This window comes from Sorex araneus, chromosome 4 (genome assembly GCF_027595985.1).
Source record: "Sorex araneus isolate mSorAra2 chromosome 4, mSorAra2.pri, whole genome shotgun sequence".
Taxonomy (NCBI): Eukaryota; Metazoa; Chordata; class Mammalia; order Eulipotyphla; family Soricidae; genus Sorex; species Sorex araneus.
Genome location: NC_073305.1, coordinates 19,655,788 through 19,677,553, shown reverse-complemented (window position 1 = coordinate 19,677,553; position 21,766 = coordinate 19,655,788). Strand labels below are relative to the sequence as shown.

The window sequence follows — 21,766 nt, the reverse complement described above, 5'->3', positions numbered from 1 at the left end:
TTAATTAATACACACACAATGGGGTGGTATTCAGTTATAAATAATGAAATCCTGCCATTTCTAATAAGAGGAATGGATCCTGCATGTATTATGGTATATGCAATAAACTAGATAAAGACAAATTCATCTGTGGAATATAGAGGAAAAATATAAAATAATAATAAATAAAATATGTAAAATAATAATAAATTCTTGTATCATAAAACAAATATTTATAGGAAAAAAATTTACTTGGATTAGAAAGCCAGGAAAAGGTGTGGGATTAAAAAGGGACAAATAGGAGGCTGGAGCGATAGTACAGTGGGTAGGGCGTTTGCCTTGCACGCAGCCAACCCAGGTTGATTCCCAGCATCTCATATCCCCTGAGCACCACCAGGAGTAATTCCTGAGTGAAGAGCCAGGAGTAACCCCTGTGCATCGCTGAGTGTGATCCCCCCCCCCAAAAAAAAAAAAAACACAATAAAAAGGAACAAGTGGGACACAAATATGGGCTTGGGAAGTGATAGAGGTGCCACATCAGGTGGTACTCAAAGCTTACTCCCGGCTCTGCACTCAGAGATTATCACTCCTGACAGAGTTCAGCAAACTATATGGGGTGCCAGGGATTGAACTCAGGTTGACCACGTACAAAGCAAGTAGCCTACCCACTATACTATTGTTCTGGCCCTCACATATGTTGATTTTCAACAATGCACGTCAAAATATAAAATGTTTTCATGCAATATTACTTCTATTTAATCAAACAGCATGGAGAGCAGGGAGGAAGGGAAACACTTCAATTGTGGGAAAGTGTTGGCACAAGTGTTCACATCTCTCCCTGCTATTCCTCCCTCCCCTCCCTGAAAACTGTTTAGATGCAAAGCAGGGTAGCATTAAAGAGCAAACTCTCAGTGATTCCGCCTCCATTCTGACAGCTACCAGAATGTACCTTCTACCAGGTTTACCCTGGTCTATTTTGGTTTACCCTGCTGACCTCTGGTCCGAGCATGGCTGCAGGGTCCGTGATGGTAGACATGACCTCATTGATTAATTCCATCGGAATATCCCCCATAACTCGGGGTTTCTTGACCTCCTCCGGAACATGACAGTCATTCATTTTCCTCTTTTCTCCTGTGATAGTCAAGATGAAAGGGCAAAAAAATTGGTTCTTTAGACACAAAGCAGAAAATTCATGACAATGAGTTCTATTAATTTTCTAACACTGGTGGATATGGAAGTGAACTCTCCAATGAAGAGAAGAAAGTGGAAAAGCAAAGGAAGGTAAGCACAGTAACCACCAAGCACAAATCCATCTGGAATGTTCCCACTGTCTACACAAATTTAACGTAAAGTATGTATTCAGGTATGAATTTCCTCTTCAGTAAATATAAGAGGTGAGGCTAGTTACCACTGGTCTAATCTCTAACTGGGACCATCTGGATTCTGAGAGCATGTCCAAGTGATGCTAAGTGTTAAAATATTTGAAACCCCAGATATCACCTAAAATAAAACCAATTTTTTTTTAATAAATGTATAGTATCTTCTTGGGAAGAAAATGTGTATTTTCTCATTGTAGGAGTCAATATCACTACAGATTATGTTACACTTGTTGATCATGATTTCAGAGCTTACAACTAGCCTGATGGAGAGTTGTCTGCTTGATCTATGAATCACTCAGGGTTTAAGTTTTGTTGGTTGATTTATTTCTCTGTTACAAATAAATTCATTATAAATTTTTAAATCTTGGGGCTAACGAGATAATATAACGCAAAGCTCTTGCCTTGCACATGGTTGACTTGGATTCAATCCCCAGAACCAAATATGGTCCCCTGAGCACAGAGCCAGTAGTGATCCCTGCGCAGAGCCAAGAGTAAGCACCAACCTAAACATCAGCAGGTATGACCCAAATGCCACCCTGCGTACCACCTATTTTTTTAAGTTGGTTTCTTTTTTAGTTTTTTTTTTTGTTTTGTTTTTTGCTTTTTGGGTCACCCCCAAAAATGCACAGGGGTTACTCCCAGCTCTGCACTCAGGAATTACTCCTGGAGGTGCTCAGGGGACCATATGGGATGCTGGGAATCGAACCTGGGTGTGTCTCATGCACGGCAAATGCCCTACTTACTGTACTATCTCTCCAGTCCAATTTTTTTGTTTTTATTCCCCTTCTCACACCCTCTCTCATGTTGACTTTAAAAAAAAAAATAGGTTTCAAACCTGATTCATTCCTGAGGAATTAATACCACTATGCACGTTTCTAGATAATGGCCACATTAACTTTAGTTGTAAAGGAGCAAAACAAGGTAAAGTATTTTGTCTGTATAAAATGGTTCCATAAATACTACATTCCTTTCTACATAATACTGTTTTAGGGGCTGGAGAGATAGCACAGCGGGTAGGGCGTTTGCCTTGCACGCGGCCGACCCGGGTTCAAATCCCAGCATCCCACATGGTCCCCTGAGCACGGCCAGGGGTGGTTCCTGAGTGCAGAGCCAGGAGTAACCCCTGTGCATCGCCAGGTGTGACCCAAAAAGAAAAAAAAAAAATACTGTTTTATTGGGCCTTCCCTGAGCATTTGTGCCCTAGTGAGATAGTCCATTCGCTGGGCAGGAAGCATGGGGATGGGAGGGGGGGCGCAAGAGAGGGGAGTCTAGCTGCCTGCCTCAGGCTTCTTCCAGAGGAAGCTTTGAAAAATGGGAGGACACTCATGCCTGATTGGCCAGTACTGGAAGCTGCTTGTCTGACAGACAGTTGGGGAGGGCTGGGGGGTGGGGGGGAGCTGGCCTTCACTACTTTTCTTAGTGCTGTTAGTGAGAATGAGAACATTTTAAAAATCATCTGGTCAACTAGTCTTCCAATTCAATTATCTTATTTAGTTTTTCTTTGGCTGAGTTATAATGGTGGCACCATGCCCACCAGGAGTGATTCCTGACAGCAGAGCCAGGATAAACCCTGATGACTGCCCAATGTGGCCTAAAATACAAAAATTTTAAAAAGAAGGAAAAAAAGAAAGAAATCTGCATCCTGGGCCACTGACGGAGTTTCTAGATCAATTACAAAGTGAGAGGACAGAGCACATGTCCTAACTAGAGGTGACTTCATAGAAAAACGTCTTTCGAAATCACCTTTCTCTCTTTTATGTCAAACTTTGGTCATCCCCAAGATTTGTTTGAAGTGAAGCCATGCCTGTGGCAGAAATGCAACCTTCGCTCCGTCTCCTAACGGCCATGATCCCAGAGGCTTACTAACCAATCTCGGAACCCAGCAGCTTTGGGCAGAAATGCATCTGGACTGCGCATTAAACTACGGCGACGTGCCACCCCGGGTGGGGAAAGGTGTTTGTCCCTTCCACCTTCCAGAGCCTACTGGACAGCCAGGTAGGAAACTGCAATGCATCACAGGATGGGAGGTGGAACCGGCCCTTCTCCCCGCCCCAATGAGGACCCCGAGTTGCTGCCCACGAACAGCTCCAGACTTATTACTAAATATCAGAAATCCAAAATCGCACAGTCACTATTGTGGCCGCACGACATCATATGCTCTTCATAATCAGCAACAGTAAACAAATTATCTAATGATGCCTTTTCAGCAGGTCTGATTGTTGGGGAAAATTCCAAATAATAATGGTGGGTCTTATGTGGAAATATTGAATGTGATCAAAGTAGAGAGAGAGTAAAGTGGAAATCATCTGCCATGTAGGCAGTGGGGAGGGGTGCGATGGGGGGTATACTGGGGTTCTTGGTGGTGGAAAATGTGCACTAGTGAAGGGATGGGTGTTTGATCATTGTATGACCAAGACTTAAACTTGAAAGCTTTGTAACTGTGCTCAGGGTGATTCAATAAATAAAAAATAAAAATATTTAAAAATAAAGAAAAAAATGCAACCTTCAAGACATTCTGTAGCAGTTCTTTAATATAGAACATATACATATACATACATGTGTGTGTGTGTGTGTGTGTGTACACACCCCACTTTTTGCCTGTAACTTTGCAGCTTTTCAGATACAAGGAGCACATTTCTCTGCCCTTTGACTATGGGTTCGACTAGATGATTTGCTTTAAATGTCAAAATGAGGCAATAAGTTGTAGTACAACATGGTTGGACCCAGACTTGCATTTCTGTTTGCTCTCTAGTAAGAACATGCTCTGCCTCAAGAAAAGGACAAGATGTCAAGGCATGAGGCTGAGAGAGGACGTAAAGCAGATACTCGAGACATCCAAAACAGAGCTGTCGGTTCCCAGGCAAACTCACGGGCAAACCGAGCTGAGCGCAGCTGAGGTTCGGCCAATTACCAGGCAACTAACTGCATGATGGGTGAATTATGATGATAAATCTCTATGGCTCTGAAAGTTTGCAGTCTGAATTCTGAGGTGATTTGTCATAGAACTACAGCTAACCAACAGTGCTCAGGGTGATTTCTGGCCATTTTAAAATCCTGCACAGGCACAATCTGTAGTTGAATGAATGCTACCTTTGGCACTCTTAAAAGAGTGCTTTGTTTTAAAGCAAGGACAGGGAAACCCTTTTTCCTGCCAAGGGCCATCTGGATATTTATCATATCATTTGCAAGCCATACAGTACAGACAGCTGGGCCACGGGCAGCCGACGAAGCAGCATACATGTCTGCCCATCATGTAACAGCGCCAGCTCATGTGATTTCCTGTGTCTCTTAAAACCCAAAGCACATTCCCCACCCCGTTCGAGAGCAAGTCACAGCCCTTTATTAGGTCCCTTCAGAGCTTACCTGGGTTTGCCTCAAGCCCAGAAGAAGTTTTGCAGGAAGGACTAGGGCTACCTCCATTCAGTTGCTCAATGGAAGACGAATTTGAGTTGTATGTAATAGTCCCAGCCACAGGGGGTGGACTGATAACTGCTCCAAGAAAAGAAAAATACATTAGATCACCTAAGTACTTAGGCCAAAAAGGAATCGCATGCATGTGAGACCATCCTATATCCAACAGCACAGAGAAGTCATCTGAAAACCTACGGGGTGCAACCGGAAAGACAGAGCGGGTAAGACACTCGCCTTGCATTTGACTGAAGAGGGTTCAATTCCCATATGGCCCCCTGAGCACCACCAGGAGTGATTCCTGAGTGCAGAGCCAGGAGTAACCCCTGATCATTGCCAGGCATAGCCCAACCCCCCTACCCCCAAAAACACACCCACAGGGTCCACGCAAGCATCAATAGTTCAACCATTGATTACACAAAGATGCCTGAGTCCATAGTTATAAAATAACAAATGCATGCATAAATATGGAAAGGTCTTCCTTACAGGAGAACACAAACAAAAGAATATCAGGGGGGAAAAATTGACAGCCAGCATTTAACAACTGATTGAAGATAGAATGAATCATCTGTGCAAGTTAACTCTTGTGAATACCACCTGAGACAGACAGCATAATCTCAAAGCATCTCCCCACAAAAACACATTCTTGTTACTAAAGGAAAAACAGCACTGTGGTGGAGAAACCTTGTAAACAACAACTTAGCACAGAGACCTAACTCTGTAACAATACTGATGAGAGGGAAGAACGGTGCAGGCCTCCTTGATGTGAGCCCAAGTTCACTGTAAGCCATACCCCTGAGATAAGGGGCAGCAGTGGGGGATGGCCCATATATAAAAACATGTCATCAAGATGACAGTTCCTTACTCTGGCAACTCTGGGCTAGTGCAGAGAGAATGTCCACGTTCTTGGGAGAAAGCCACGGAATATAAATGAGCACACTGTTTGCAACTTTCAAATGGCTTAAAGCGACAAATATCTAAGTACAGCAGGGGTGGGTGAATGATGAAGCAAATACAGCAAGATGTCAACAAGTGGTGAATCTGGAGGTTAGGATATACAATACACAGGAACTCTTTGTCTTATTAAGACTTTTCCCGGTGTCGTGGAGTATTTCCGAACAAAAAGGTCTTTTTTCTCCCGAAAAACTGCTTTACAGAAGCACCATTTGCACTAGCCGTGCCGCTGCCTGTTACTGATGAGGTGAGAGCTGATTCGGATACAGACATGCTCCGTGACGGCCTCACACACGCACACGATAGTGCAGACAGCTGCCATGCTGGTCTGAGTTTCTGTGCAGCGACAGCAGAGTCTGCAACCCGCCTTCCTAGCAGCCAAGAGAGATGGAATACATAAAGGAAGCCACGGAGAAGCACCACCCACTGCACCTCTGACTGAGTGGCAACTGGTATAGAAAGAATCGGAACAGCCCGGAGTGCCAGGCTATGCGCTTTTCCTTTTTCCTGAATTTCAAAGTACACTAGAGATTTTACACAAAGAGGAAGCTTGAGTGACTCCGAGACATCTGAGTATCTTGCAAAACTTCAGAGCCCTCATTATGAATGTCATTTATCATAGTTGCATCGATGTGCAGACATGCCAATTAAGGAGATGATTACACTCTTCCTCCCGGTACCCCCAGAGTGCACGGCAATTACAGCAGAACAGAGGAACCAGCCTGCTCCTGAAGGCTTAAGGTAATGCTGAAAAGTACACTCAGCCTAACTGCGTGACAACCTTAGCCACGGAATCTCATATGAAAGACCCAGAGGACCAGAGCCAACCTGCGCCGTCTCCATTCTGTGCAGTGACAGATAACACGGGGGCATTTTGAGCAGGCGAGGGGCAAGGGGAATTTTTACATAGAAGGCCACTCCAAGAGATTCTTTAGGGGGGGAAAAAAAAAAACCTTAAGTGAACCTTGTGGATGTGGGTCAGTTTTAGTGTCCCCTGGCCTGAGTTGAGGAAACTGTGTTCTTTATTCACTCCTCGGAGAAGTACGTGACTGCACGTTGGCAATGCCTGCCTGAGCAACACAACACTGTGGTGGGAGTCCAGACTCTGAAAGATCCAAGTGTGGAAGCCAGTTCCACCGCTTAGGAGCTCTCATCTCTGAGCACCTTGTAGCCCACCCTTTGTTCTTTTTCACTTATGTGATGGCAACAGTAAGACCAACTTTCCAAGGTACTGTGATAGGGACTAAAGGTATGAAGTGAAACCAATTGGAAGTAACAGTTATTCTAGTTGCTGAAACAGTCTCCGATATCTAGAAGTCATACTCATAGGCAAGCTCATAGGCAAGCGAGTATGTGCAAAAAAGTGGGGAGGGGCAAAGGGAAGGCGAGGAGAAAAAGAGAAAGGGAAAGGGAATAGGAAGGGAAAGAGAAAATGAAAGGAAAAAAGGAAATGAGGTCAGAGTAGAATGAGGAAAATGTTGTAAGATGTTTACAGAAGGCCACTCCAAGAGACCCTTCAGGGAAAAAAAAAAAAAAAAAAACCCTGTGGTTCCCAAAATATTGCTTCACACCAGGATCCCTGGTACAGTTTTAAACATCTCCATATCGAGGCAACCTTCCAGGATGTGGCTGTCTTGGGATGTGAGTAGAAAACCTAGTGCTTTAAATCTCCATTGGTGATGCCATGTGACCCCAAGGTCTGAAGAGCCAAGGAGGGCATGGGGCTGGAAAGATAGTTCAGTGGGTAAGGCGCTTGTCTTGCATACAGCCAACCCAGGTTCGATCCCTGGCATTCCATATGGTGCCCTGAGCACTCCTAGCATAAATTCCTGAGGGCAGAGCCAGGAAAAACTTCTGAGCATTTCCAGGTGTGTCCCAAAAACAAAAACAAAAAGACAAGGAGGGCAAGAGAGCCGGTATAGTGGGTATACTATCCCACTGTTCCCAGCATCACATATGGTCCCCGGAGTCCCACCCGGAATGATCCCTGAGAACAGAACAGAGCCAGGAGCAAGTCCTGAACACAGCGTGTGTCCCCTCCCCCAATCCAGTCCCCCCAAAAAAGAAAAATCTAGGAGAGTATATATTCCAGATCAAGGTTCTATGAAAGTTTACAGAAAAGGAGATCCAGTCCTTGCTAGAAGACAATGAAGAAATTAGGAAAGGAAACTAGGTGAGGTAAAACGAACAGCAAGGGTGGAAAGAAATAGGATGATATGCCCAACGACTAGAGAAAATACAGTCAGAAAACGCTGACAGCTTGGAGCAGAAGGGAGCTGGCAAAATGCGCAGATGCAGGCCTCAAACACTGAAGGTGTTGACTAGTGAAACACACAATTCCATTCTACGACTTAGAGTTGAAAAAGAAAATGCAAAGATGTTTTTAAGTGTTCATATTAACAAGGATTGAAACAAAGAGTTTAATCTCAATCAAAATACCTCATTTCTTAATTACTGTACTCTGTAGAAATTTAATTCTGTTTATATCCATCCTAATTTAAGTTTCCAGTTGGGGAAAAAAAACTTAATCACCTTCTCAAATGCACTATGCTGAGTGATCCGTAGGCAGACAAGAAAGCTACATATTTTATGATTTCACTCACTTAACATTCTGGAAAACCAAACTTAACAAAAAAAAAACAACTTGGTAGCCAACCTGTGGTATGGCAAAGAACAGACTCACAATAGATAGAACAAAATTTTATGAGGAAATATAAATGCTTAAAGTGGGAATCTCACTGCCTGTAAAATACACCTCAATGTGTTTTGGGGGAGGCAAGGAATAAAATTGTCTTTCCTGAAGCTGATATTCCTTAGTGCCTGGATTATACACTGAGCTGGAGCTCTATCTAAAAAGTCTGCCATCAAAAATCTGTGTTCTGGGGCCACAGAGCCAGCACAGGAGGTCAGGCACTTGGCCTGTGCATGGGGCCAAGCTTGGTTGGAATCCCTGGGTGTAGAGGACCCTCTGAGCACCACCAGGGGTCACGCCTATGGACAGAGCCAGGAGAGGCTCCTGAGCACCACTGGGTGTGGCCCCAACAACAATGAAATGTCAGGAGATTGGCTCTATTCATCTTCATGTGGAGGTGACACAACTAAAATAATCTCTCCCATATGGGGGCTGGGGGAGGAACACAGTAAGAGAACAACAAATGGCCAAAGCCATGGCCAAGGTTATGTGTACTGAGCTGAGCTTACGTGAGAGGTGAACAGAGTCCTGAAGGACATGGGTGGAGGGAAGTGCTCTCTGGTGTCAGGTGCAGTGTTGGAACGAAACACGCATGAAAAGCATAATTAATAGTATTGGAAATCCCAGTACCTCGACAAAAAAGGGTTGGAAACAGGGCATCTGCCTTACATGTGGCCCACCCAGATTCGATCCCTGGCATCCCATATGGTCCCCTGGACACTGCCAGGAGTCCTTCCGACTACAGAGCCAGAAGTAACCTCTGAGCACCTCCAAGTGTGACCCCAAAACAAAAACAAACAAACAGAGATTCGCTTACACTGGGGAAAGAAAAGAAAAGAGGCAAAGAAGAAAGGCTAAGGAGATAGCTCAGGAGTCAGGGGTACAGGGCTGCCATGTGCAGGGCACCTCGTTCAAATGTGTGGGGACAGATGGAAATGAGACTCTGTGGTGAACAAATCCTAAAGCCATGTGCCCCCAGAGCAGTCCTGAACCCTCAGGCTATGCCACTGGACCGTACAGCCAGGTTGGCTGAATATCACTGGAAGTGGCCCTGAGGCCCAGAGAGATAGTACAGCAGTTAAAGGGCTGCCTTAGCTTAACCCGGAGCATGTCCCACGTCTGCCCCAGTACCCCTCCAAGCACAGAGCAGAGAATACCCCCCCAAAATCCTCTGGGTGTAGCCCAACCATTACCCTATCTACCTCCCAGATCAAAAATGAGAAAGTTGGAATTAAACTGATATTGCAAATGTACAAAGCGTCATAAGAAACTTCTAAACATCTATAGGCAAACAAGGCAAACAACTTGGAAGTGGTGGAAGATATTTTTTAGAATCATCCAATCTTCCAAGACTGGGTGGAGAAGAAACAGAATGCTTGAATAAACCAATCACAAGTGCAAAAATAAAAACAGTAATCAGAAGAGTCCCCAAGAACAAACGCCCAGTACCAAATGGACTTCATGGTCTTCACCAGTGAACTGCAAAACCTCCGAAGAACTAATACCCATCTTGCTCAAACTTGTAAATAATCTAAGAGGGGGAAACCCAGGGATTTGGGCTCAATGGTAGAGCACATGCTCACATGAGCAAAGTCCAGCATTTGATTCCCAAAACTGCCTCTCATTCCTGAGTACAAAACCTTACAAAAAGTACAAGTCCCCAGCATCATAATAAAAACAATTTCAACAAAAAATTCAAACCAAAGAAAAAAAACAATTCCAAACACATTTGGTGAGGCCAATACCACACTAATTTCCAAGCCAGAAAAGAGCAACATAGAAAAAGAAAAAACAAATTAAGAAGAGTACAGTAACAAGTCTGACAATGGAGACATTACTGGTGCCCGCTCGAGCAAATCGATGAACAATGGGGCCACAGTGCTACAAATCAATATCACTAATGAACACTGTAGCACTGTCATCCTGTTGTTCATCGATTTGCTCGAGTGGGCACCAGTAACGTCTCCATTGTGAGACTTGTTACTGTTTTTGGCATATCGAAAACTCCACAAGTAGCTTGCCAGGCTCTGCCGTGCACGCAGGATACTCTCGGTAACTTGCCGGGCTCTCTGAGAGGGACAGAGGAATGGAACCAGGGTCGGCTGCGTGCAAGGCAAATGCCCTACCCACTGTGCTATTGCTCCAGTCCGCATTAGTATAGTGGTAAGTATCCCCGCCTGTCACATGGGAGACCAGGGTTTGATTCCTCGATGGGGAGTTATCAAAATGACACTAATGAATATAGATGCAAAAATCCTCACTGATAGATGCGGGTGCAAGATCTGTCGAAGGGTCTCCTTTTACATTAGCTCCAATCTTCCACCTCTTGATTATAACACAAATACATGCACAGTGAGCTGGATGTTAACTAATTGATGCAAAAATAAATGTACCTGTTTGGATTCCTAGCTGGCTGGTTCTGGAAGACGCTGAGAGAAAATCCTGATCCCAGATGGGAGAGTTTTGACTATACACTTCTTCTTCTAACATGGATAGAAACCTACACACAAGAGTAAAGTCAATAAATAATAAAAACTTTATAATTACCATATTATCAGAACAACAAAAGCAATTGATAGCAAACCCTGCACATCAGTTTTTCACCTTCAAAGCAAAACTATGCAAGTGAATTCTGTGTGAAATGGTGATTTAGCAGGACAGCCCTGATCTGTATACAAATGCACTCTTACAAATGCATCCTCCTTTGACCTGGTGTTTTTGACACAACTTAGAATCCATTCAGTATAACAACAGAGTGAGCATTGGATCTCATCAATAAATCTCAGCGAAAGCTTTGAGCCCTCCCTGAAGCTGTCACCATCACTGCAGTTACCATCACAAAAGTTGCTAATTTGTCTTAAGTGCTTGCTGTATACCTACCAACTCCTTGAATCCTCACATTCAGGGTTTTTTAATATTATAATTCCATTTATCCCACATATATATATAACCTTCACTATAAAATACACGGCTCTTGAGAAATTGATAAATATTAACACATTTGATCTTCATTAACAACCCTCTGAGACAGATCTGTCATCATACCTATTTTATACATGAAAAAAACTTAAGGCACAGAGAGATTAAATAACTTGTGCAAAGTCTGAAAATTAGATCACTGCAGGGCCAAGATTAGAACCAACGATCTACACTTTCTGTCACGTTACAACCAAATGATGTCACAACTGGGTGGTGGGGTCATAGAAATCCTCTCAACATTTTTAGAAATAAAACTACCCAGGGAGATGGCTGAGAGGTCAGGGTGTATAAAGACACATGCTTAATACCCAGCACTGCATGCCTGAGCAGGAAGGGCCCTAGCACAAAACCATCCACCTGGATGGCCTAGTGTCCCTGGCCCCCCAAGAAAAGAAATGATTATGTGGCCATAAGGTCTTCCCTGAAAGGTTCACTGAACCTCAGGCAATAATTACATATATCAAAATTAAAGAATTCTGGTTTAAGAAGCAAAATAAAAATCAAATCAGTCTAGGGGCTGGAGCAATAGTACAGTAGGTAGGGCGTTTGTCCCAACATTTGATATGGTCCCCCAAGCACCAACAGGAGTAATTCCTTGAAGAATGTCAACAGAATTTGGATGGGTTTGTGTTCAGTCAACATAATAATGCGTGTAGGACGGTCATTTTTGACAATGTTGATTTTTTCCAATCCATAAACACGAAATATTTTCCCATTTCCTAAGGCTTTCTTTTTAAGTGACCTAAAGTTTTCATGGTAGAGATCTCACATCTATTTTTTTAAGCACCACGGGATATGATCTTTATTTATTTATTTTATTTTTTTAAGAATTTACCACAAGACTGGTTTGATATATGCAAGTCCATCAATGAATATACCATATCAATACCAGGTAAGAAAAAAAATCAAAGACCTAGTTTAACAAATGCAGAAAAGACATTTGACAATATCTAATACCCATTAATGATTTTTTAAAAATAATAATAAAAATAAAACTCCTGTTCTCTTTACTGTCTGGACCATGATAAAAATTTCTAAGTCACTGAGTGAAATGAGTATAGAAATAACGTTCCTCAATATACTCAAATCCATATACCACAAAACCACAGCAAATAACACTCAACAGTGAAAATCAAAAGCCTTCCCTCTAAGAACAGGCACAAGACAAGGCTGCTTATTCTCGCCACTATTATTCAACATGGTATTGTAAGTCATTGCTACAGCAATTAGAGACTAATATATTTAGATCTCCCATCTTTTGTTTGATTGACAGTTTAGAGGCAGTCTGGTGGGTAGGAGGCAAAGGAGGTAGGGTGCAGCCTGCACAGGCATTGGTAGATGGGAGCAGGAACTCGTGAAGGAACTGGTGTTGAAACACTGTCAGAAATCCAATCATGAACAACTTTGTAATCTTACAGTGACTCAAGTTTTTTAAAAAAGAAGTTGATTCATAGGTACTTGATTTTTGGGACACTAATTTGAATGGAGTAGACTCTTTCTCTTCTAGCTCACTGCTTGATTAGGAATGTGACAAATTTTTATGTTAACCCTGTAGCCCATTGTATCAATTATTGTATTGCTGTACTCGTCCTTTCTAGAAACTTTTTAGTGGCCTCATTAGGGTCTTCTATATATTTTATCATGTCATCTGAAAATAATAATTTTTTCCCAATTTATATCCTTGATTTTGTTTTCTTATCTGATTGCTAAGAATTCTAATATCCTGAACAAAAGTGTGGACAGTGACAGACTTGTCTTGTGACGCATTAATTCTAGTGGGGGGATTATAGGATAATGGCACACAACCTGAGTTCTGGAGTCCATCTGCCACACTCAGCACTTACATGGATAACTCTGGAATGAGTCCTTAACTTTCCTTTTCTTCAGCATCCTCTTTTTTAAAGTGGAGATTTATTTAAAAAGAAAGAAAGAACTTTCATAAAGTGAAAAAATCAAGAGTAATTCATCTCAGGCAAAGGTGAGAAGCATGCCTAAAATCATGTCTAAAAGCAACATACGGGGAGTAGCAAGATAAGGAAGCTCTGACCCCAAGTAAATGTTTGACTCTCTCATTCAAAAAAACCCTCTTACGAGAGACCTTCTACATGTCTCACATCGTACCCAACTATCCTTCACTGTGGAAGTCAGGTTCCTTTCTTTTCCTAAGTTCCAAATCTCTTTTATCACTAATGGCAAGATTAGTACTCTCCTGGAGCAGCCGTGACGACACGGCCCCTCTGCTCCTTAAAGACTATGATCCGGGAGGTCTACTAACCCATTTTGGCACCCAGCGACTTCTTATAGAAATGCATCTAGACCGTGAGCTGAGCTAAAATATCAGAAATCCAAAACCGCGCAGCCGCTGTTATGGCGGCTCGAGCTCATGTAATCTTCATTCTTAGCAATGCAAAACGAATTATCAAACGATGCCTTTTCAGCAGGTTTGATTGTTGGGGGAAATTTCCAAATAATAATAGTGAGTTCTCTGTTGAAACACTGAATGTATTCAAAGTATAGAGAGAATAAAGTGAAAATCATTAGCCACTCAGCTGAGGGGTGGGTGTGGGAGGGGGGTATGTTGGGGTTCTTGGCGGGGGGACATGTGCACTGGTGAAGGGATGTGGGTTTGATTATTATATGACTGAGACTTAAACCTGAAAGCTTTGTAACTTCTGTCACGGTGATTCAATAAAATAATTTTTTTTTTAAAAAAAAGATTAGAACTCTCTTCACAAAGACCCACAGAGCTTCACCAACAAAGCCTGCCATTAATAATTTATGAAGCTATTTATGTATGTTATGCACATAGACATAGCACTCTATAGTTATTCCTCAATGGAATACTATGCAGCTGTTAGGAGAGATGAAGTCATAAAATTTGCTTATAAATGGATAGACATGGAGAGGATCATGCTAAGTGAAATGAGTCAGAAAGACAAGGACAGACATAGAAGGACTGCACTCATTCGTGGAACATAGAATAACATCACATTGAGGCTGACACCCAAGGACAGTAGATACAAGAGCCAGGAAGATTGCCCCATAGCTGGAAGCCTGCTTCATGAGCGGAGGGGAGAAGGCAGATGGAATAGAGAAGGGATCACTAAGAAAATGATGGCTGGAGGAATCAGTCGGGATGGGAGATGTGTGCCAAAAGTAGATAATAGACCAAACATGATGACCTCAGTGTCTGTGTTGCAAGCCATAATGCTCAAAAGTAGAGAGAGTATGGGGAATATTGTCTGCCATGGAGACAGGGGATGGGTGGGAAAGGGGGGGTATACCGGGGATATTGGTGGTGGGGAATGTGCACTGGTGGAGGGATGGGTATTTGATAATTGTGTGATTGTAATCCAAACATGAAAGCTTATAACTATCTCACGGTGATTCAATAAAATTATAAAAACTTTAAAAATTTAAAAACTTTATGAAGCTAGTTGTGTATGTTACGCACATAGACATAGCACTCTACAGTTATTCTGCTACAATAAGGAATAGTCTCATATAATAACACAAGAAGCTTATTTTATATACACAGAATATAAGATTATATGTAGAATAAAAGAACACTAATAGGTAGAGAAAAATTAGAAATATACAGTGGTCAGGCAATGTCTCAATGGGGTGGAGAGTATGCCTTGAATGTTTGAGGACTCAAGTTCCTTATATGCCCGCCACAAATACCACCCTGTATTCCTGGTGGCTCTCAGCACCACTAGGTCCAGGACTTAACCAAAAGACCCAGTACTGCTTGGCCAAGTGCCACAGGAAGGGCTTCCAAGCACAAGCTAAGGAGGCCCAGCATCCACAAAAATAGCAAAGTAAGTGTAATGTCTCAAACTTAGCATCAAAAATAAAAACTAAAGGGGGCTGGAGCAATAGCACAGCAGGTAGGGCGTTTGCCTTGCATGTGGCTGACCCAGGTTCGATTCCCAGCATCCCATATGACCATATCCCCCAAGCACCGCCAGGAGTGATTCCTGAGTGCAGAGCCAGGAGACGCACACACCTGAGCATCACCAGGTGTGACCCAAAAAGCAAAAAAAATAAAAAATAAAAATGTAGCAATGCACTACAAGTAGTCCAGAGTATTAGATCACAGGGTGAGTTTTTGCTTCAGGTTTCTCATAACCAAATTTTCTTTACTTACTACTTTAAAAGTGAAACAGATACTAAACCTTTTAAACCAGGTAGCTGAGGGATGAGGTGGGGGAGGCACACATTAAAGCCAAGAGACAGGAAGAGCAACATACGGAGAGTAGCAAGATCAGGAAGTTCTGAAAATGCCTTTGCAAATCCCAAGGACCTCGGTGGCTGGGGAGAAGCCGGCTGCAGTCTTCTTGAGACAGCGCCCAAGACGCAAACAGCACCTCAGGCTCAATGTGCATTTCTGCTGCCAAATCAGTAGGTATAAGTCCCCGATAGCCTCGAATGTTGTCATATTCCATGAAAAGGGATTGAAAAGGAGAAGTGGGTGGTAGCTTTACCCTACCATTAGTGATAGGAAAGAAAAGAAAGCAGCATTGATTTTTTAGCTCAACAGTACATGCATGCCAGAACTATGGGTTGAAGGAACAAAACACTATAATTAGCAAATACCTCAAAGAAGCAGAATGAATCTGCATGGGGGGAAAAAAACCTGTTACTATGCAAAGTAATTAAAATTTCTCTTAAAATTTAAGTACCTTAAAAGGTATGGGTGGGTGGGGAGAGAGAGAGACTCCTTATCCCTTAGCTTTGAGACGGGATGACAACTACAATCTGAAAACATAAGATGCTGACTACATGGCAAATACCATAGGGAAAAGAATAAGAAAAATGTGCACACGTGTGTGCATGCAATGTGTGCATGTATGCAAAAAACAACCACTGAAATACATACGGTTTCCCCCTGAGAGCATAATCCAGGTTGAGGCAACTATCTAAATTGTAACTAAAATGCTCTGAGTCTTTTCCATAGGGGATATAGAAATGTTCTGCCAGACTGTCTCACGGATGGTCTTAGCGTTAGGAAAGACTGAAAGCCAGGACATGAGCATGTACGTGGCATGTTGATGGGTCAGCTAAAATTCATTATAATCATCCATCACCCCCGTTACTGAAGATTGTGTACTGAAGATGCAAATCATAAAATCATCTTTGCAGTCACTTTTGAAGCTAGTTTTTCAAATGAAAGCTTCTTATATTTCTGCTCTGTTTCCTGTGGGGGACACCCTTGGCAGCCGGAAGGGACCACTCCCAGCTCGGCATTTGGGAGTCGCTCCTGGTGGTGCTCAGGGGACCATGTGGGGCCAGGGATCGAACCCAGGGCCTTCTACATGCTGTAAGTTCCAGCCTCTTCCCGTATCTTTCTGGTCCAAAATTTAAACTATCTTTCATGAAATGCAAATGGGTGATCCAGTCATACTTAATGATCACTCCTTTTCTCAAATAAAACACGAGTTTATCAGTCTTCGGTCGATCCTCTTCTTTTTTAATATCTAGCTCCTACACCCACCATTGCCAATGGCGTAGAGAAGGAAGGCTCTATCGTAGTGAGAAAGCGTTTTTGAAATAAAACATCTGCCTGCCCATTCCCACCCCAGTCCTCGCCCCCGCCCAACACAGCTCTGGGCAGAATGACAACTAAAACATCAACTGTCTCTCTCACGTCCTGCTGGCACTATGCCAAGTCACCAACTCTGCCCCTCCCTCCCGCCGTCAGCCTCCCAGCTTCAGTGGTTGGTTCTTACACTGAGAACATATTTCCAAGCTCATGGTGCCATGACCTATTTCTCTGACACATTTCCTTCTTTAAAAAAAAAATATATATTTACTCGACTCTTTCCATGTCGAGGCTCTAACAGGTGCAAAAATGTAAGATGCTGGTCTGCAAGAAACTGCGTGTAGAGGTTTACCTCCTCCCAAGAGGCCAGTCTGCTCCTGTGCAAAGGGAGGAACCTTTTCCGTTTACAAAGGGTTAAAGGACAGGCCTCCTGGAGCAGAGGCGGAACGGATTCCACAGTCTTAGAATAAGTGGCTGCAGAAATGGAATGGAAAAAAACTAGCCACTTCTGTTCCTCGGAGCACATGTGAGTCGATGGAAAACTGCTTCTCCATTCTTTCCCTCACTCTCCTCTTCCTGACAGCTAGCAACAAAGCACCACCTTTACCATGAGACTCTGAGACAATCACCCAGGTGAGATGAGGTGGGGCTCAGGAGCACTGGAGGTGGCAGCACTGAGTCAAGGTTCTAACAAAGGGGGCTGGGAAATCCCCACCCAGGCTCACAAATGGGAGCTGAGAAATGGGGCCCTCCCACCCTCCCTGGGATGCTTTCCCCATTCGTTCCTGATCCTGTGGCTTCTGCAGACTCGGCACAGCTACAGCCCTCTCGAGCGCCGGGACTCAAACAAAGCCGCACCAGTGAGCTGCCTTACTTTGGGAAATGGGTGAGGATTAGAGTTCGTTTCTCCAGGGGCAGTTTGTCTTTTTCCTGTCTTGCTTGTTCCAGGAGCTGCCGCCGCATAACAGTGAAGACAGAGCGAAGCAGTGTTCTCCCAAAGACCTGGGTGGTTTCATACCGAGGTAGACTGTCACAGAACTGTGGCACATTGCAGTAACACAGCCACCTAGAAGAAGAGAAGACCAGCACCATCAATACCCTGTAGCTCCCCCAATAATCAGCAGAAGTGACAGTCTGCTACAAGCATCAGTCTCACTACTCGAAAGTGACACGCACGCATTAGAATAGCTCTCCCGCACAAAACCTCCAGGGTCCAATTCCACAGCAACCATTCTATTCTGCAGAACCAATCAGGAACTCTCGCTTGCAGACCGGCCTGGGATCGAATCCTGGATTTGCCACCTTACTGGTTGCAAGACACTGGTCATGCAGGACCATCTTACATCTTCACTTCCTTACCTCTGAAATATGAGCCACAAGGCCAACATCATTGGCTGGTGACGAAAATTATAGATGATGTATGGGAAGTACAGAGGACAATTCAAATTTCCGGCACGCAGATGGGAGATGGAATTAAAGAAGAAAATAAAGGGGAGGCCGAGGGAGTCCCTTTTGTACCGGGAGCTGAATTCCATCATCAGGAGGAATCCCATGACTCTTCCTCTGAATGAAAATTAAGAATTCTTTCACACGCCTACGCAGCATTCACAATACCCCCAAAGCTTGGGGGGTAGGGGGGGAATAAAGATCTTCAAGACTGTTCAGAAAACTCAGTCGAAATGCAGGAAATAATAAGCTCCCACCATCTGTCGCTTAGGTACAGCCATTTCTCAATGACTCAGACTCAATGTCAAAAATGCTTCTTGGCACTGCGGGAGGCTGGACGAGTGCCCAGGCCTGCAGGGCAAACAGGGAGGTGCTTTCTTGAGATCTGACCACAGTTGTGGAGTGTGCCAGCTATCTAGGGCAACAGAGCTGCAAAAGCTGTGAGGCCAGGAGAAACTAGAGAATCGACGTGTGTGCATTCCAAAGCAACCCACTTGCTTGCGGGCTTCCCAGAGATACCAAAGCCAGGCATATGCGCTGACAGAGGGGATTCTCACGGGGGTGCCCGAAATCAGAGGAGGACCAGAAGCATCTTTCTTGACGATGGGTCCAGATCCTGCCGTTCCCGGCAGGTCTGCTTTCAAAAAACTGACCCCACTCTTCCCTGATCGCTGCTTCCCCTACTCCTTTCAAGTGGGAAAATGCTGGGCTGGAATGATGGAACAGCAGGGAGGGCGCTTGCTTTGCAGGCCCCTGACCCGGGTTCAATCCCCGGCACCACATGCAGTCCCCCTGAGCCCCTGTAGGGAGTGATCCCTGAGCACACACTCAGGAATAATAAGTCCTGAGCACATCTGGGTGTGGCCCCCAAACCAAAAAAACATGTCAACAAATAATAAAAGTGGAGAAATGCTCTAAGCCCTAGCTTCTCTGAGAAGCCGCCTGATCCCTCTGTAAAGAGTGGAATAATACGAATTTACTCGTACCTACTGATTATTTCGTTTGGTTTGGGGGTCACGGGCAATGGTACTCACAGAGGCTGCTTCCAGCTGGGTGCTCATGGAATGTTAAGATACCAGGGATCAAACGCACACAGTGGGCTCCTGCATACAATGCCTGAACCAGACCACGAACAAGCCCCAGTTCTTGACTTGTTTTTATACCGTTTAACCGAATTAGTTTATAGGTCACCTGTATTGTCTGTGGCAGGGGAAGTGACAGTGTTTCACCTTGGAGGAAGAGAAATTTCAGTGCTGGACCATTAGGCCTAAACACAAAACTAACGTTGAACTCCTACTACTATTTCTACTGCTCTCTCAACTTTTCTATTTTAATAATTGATGACCAAAAGTCCTGTTACTATTACAAGACTGAAATGGGTACCTTTAGTATTATGTTCTACCCTGTCAAGTTTGAAAGAATAATCTTGGCAACAGAAAAGGCGAGCAAGTATATTCTATCCTCAAAGCCAATCCTTGAGGCTGGAATGATAGCACAGCGGGTAGGGCGTTTGCCTTGCATGTGGCTGACCTGGATTCAATTCCCAGCATCCCATATAATCTCCTGAGCACTGCCAGGAAGTAATTCCTGAGTGAGGTAAGAGTAACCCCTGTGCATCGCTAGGTGTGACCCAAAAAGGAGAAAAAAAAAAATCCAATCCTTGAGGGGACTGTGGTTCAGTGAAAAGCACAGGACTATCATGTGTGAGGCCCTAGGGCTGCCCCAGTCGACCTACTGCACACATCCCCTTTGACAGCACAGCTCCTTTTGTTGCTTTTCTATTGTTTTGTTCTAGGGTCACAACTGGTAGCTCTCAGGAACCTAGGCCTCCTGCATGCAAAGTGTGCTCTTTTATTTTATTTTATTTTATTTTATATTTACTTATTTTGTTTTGGGGTCACATCCGGTATGCTCAGAGGTTACCCCTGAGTAACCTACACTCCAGAATCACTCCTCGCAGTGCTCAGGGGATCATGTGGGATGCTGGGGACAACCCTGGTTGGTCATGTGTAAGGCAAACTTCCTACCTGCTGTACTAGCAATCCAGCCCCCCTTTTTTTACTTTGATATAATATAGATAGCACAATGATTTGTGAATACATTTCTTTCTTTAAAATGTGAATAGAGGGGCCGGAGAGATAGTACAAAGAATAAGCCCTTACATGTGGCAGACCTAGGTTCTATCCCCAGCATCCCATATGGTTCCCCGAGAACTGTCAATCATTGTTCCTGGCATTGCTGGGTGTGAGCCCAAAATTGAAAAATAAATAAATAAATAAAATGTAAATGGATGCTCGCTCTTCAAGCCCAAGTTCTCCCTTGAACACACGCCTTGCCTGCTTGCCTCTATGCTTCTCTGCTTGCTTAGTGCCATTCTGAAGAAGCCTGTGCTCTCTCTCGGAAGCCACACCCCTTTTTCTCTCCTCACATCTTTCTATGTAAGTTTTAATAAAAAAAAAACCTTTTTGCACCACAAAAATAATAACTTACATTAAAATGTGAAGAGAACTCGAGGGCAAAAGACGAATGTCATTTTGCTTACTAGCAGAGCTGATAATACTAAGGTTTCAGGGACATCTCTTAGCTCACCTGAACCCAAAGTAGTTACTCTTGAGGGTCTGGGCTGAAGCAGTGATGCTCGTCCATTGTTCTGTCCATGCTTCCTAGTAATTACTGAAGTTCTGAACAACTCAGAATCTGGGATATGACATTTTCCTCTATTTGTTATCACATACATTATAATCCTACTCCCCCTGTATTTAATTTTCATGTCTTTTTTGTCTTTTTTCTTTTTTGGGGGTCACACCTGGTGATGCACAGGGGTTACTCCTGGCTCCCTGGCTCATGCACTCAGAAATTAATCCTGGCGGTGCTCCGGGGACCATATGGGATGCTGGGAGACAAACCCGGGTCAGCTGCATGCAAGGCAAACACCCTACCCGCTGCGCTACCACTCCAGTCCCTGATTTTTTGGGTCATTTCTTGATGGAGTTACATTAGTGTCGTAACATTTCAAAATTCAGAGAACTTTGAAATATTTGCCCATGTTTTTTCTTTCTAAAACCAATGATTTGGGTGACATGTATCGATACCAATTTTCAATAATTATAGATGTGTATATTTGGTATACAAGAGTTATGAAATACATTAATAGCAATGTCACTAGGTCTAAGTATATAAAATACTCATATTTTTCCATTATGCAGAAAGAAGAGGTCACTTAAGCAATTCTTTTCAACCCGCATTTAATTTCTTATCATCTCATCCTTCATGGGTAGCTGTGATAAACTTAATCACTTTCTAGGTCAAGTGTTTTCCACAAAGAATCCTGTTTCACCCCGATTTCATGCTGATGTTGGGCTCCAGAAGTTTGTTCTAATTGCT

The 21,766-nt window shown here is 43.5% G+C and overlaps 1 protein-coding gene across 1 annotated transcript in view; it reads right to left on the bottom strand.

The window, feature by feature from the left end:
• KAT2B (lysine acetyltransferase 2B) overlaps positions 1 to 21,766 on the bottom strand; it is a 111,440-nt gene that overhangs the window by 27,766 nt on the left and 61,908 nt on the right. The window contains exons 6-9 of the mRNA XM_055136249.1: positions 17,811 to 18,002; positions 10,806 to 10,912; positions 4,722 to 4,847; positions 974 to 1,110 (exon numbers count right to left, since the gene is read on the bottom strand). Of these exons, the coding sequence (XP_054992224.1) occupies positions 974 to 1,110; positions 4,722 to 4,847; positions 10,806 to 10,912; positions 17,811 to 18,002 (562 nt within the window). The remainder of the gene's footprint in view (positions 1 to 973; positions 1,111 to 4,721; positions 4,848 to 10,805; positions 10,913 to 17,810; positions 18,003 to 21,766) is intronic.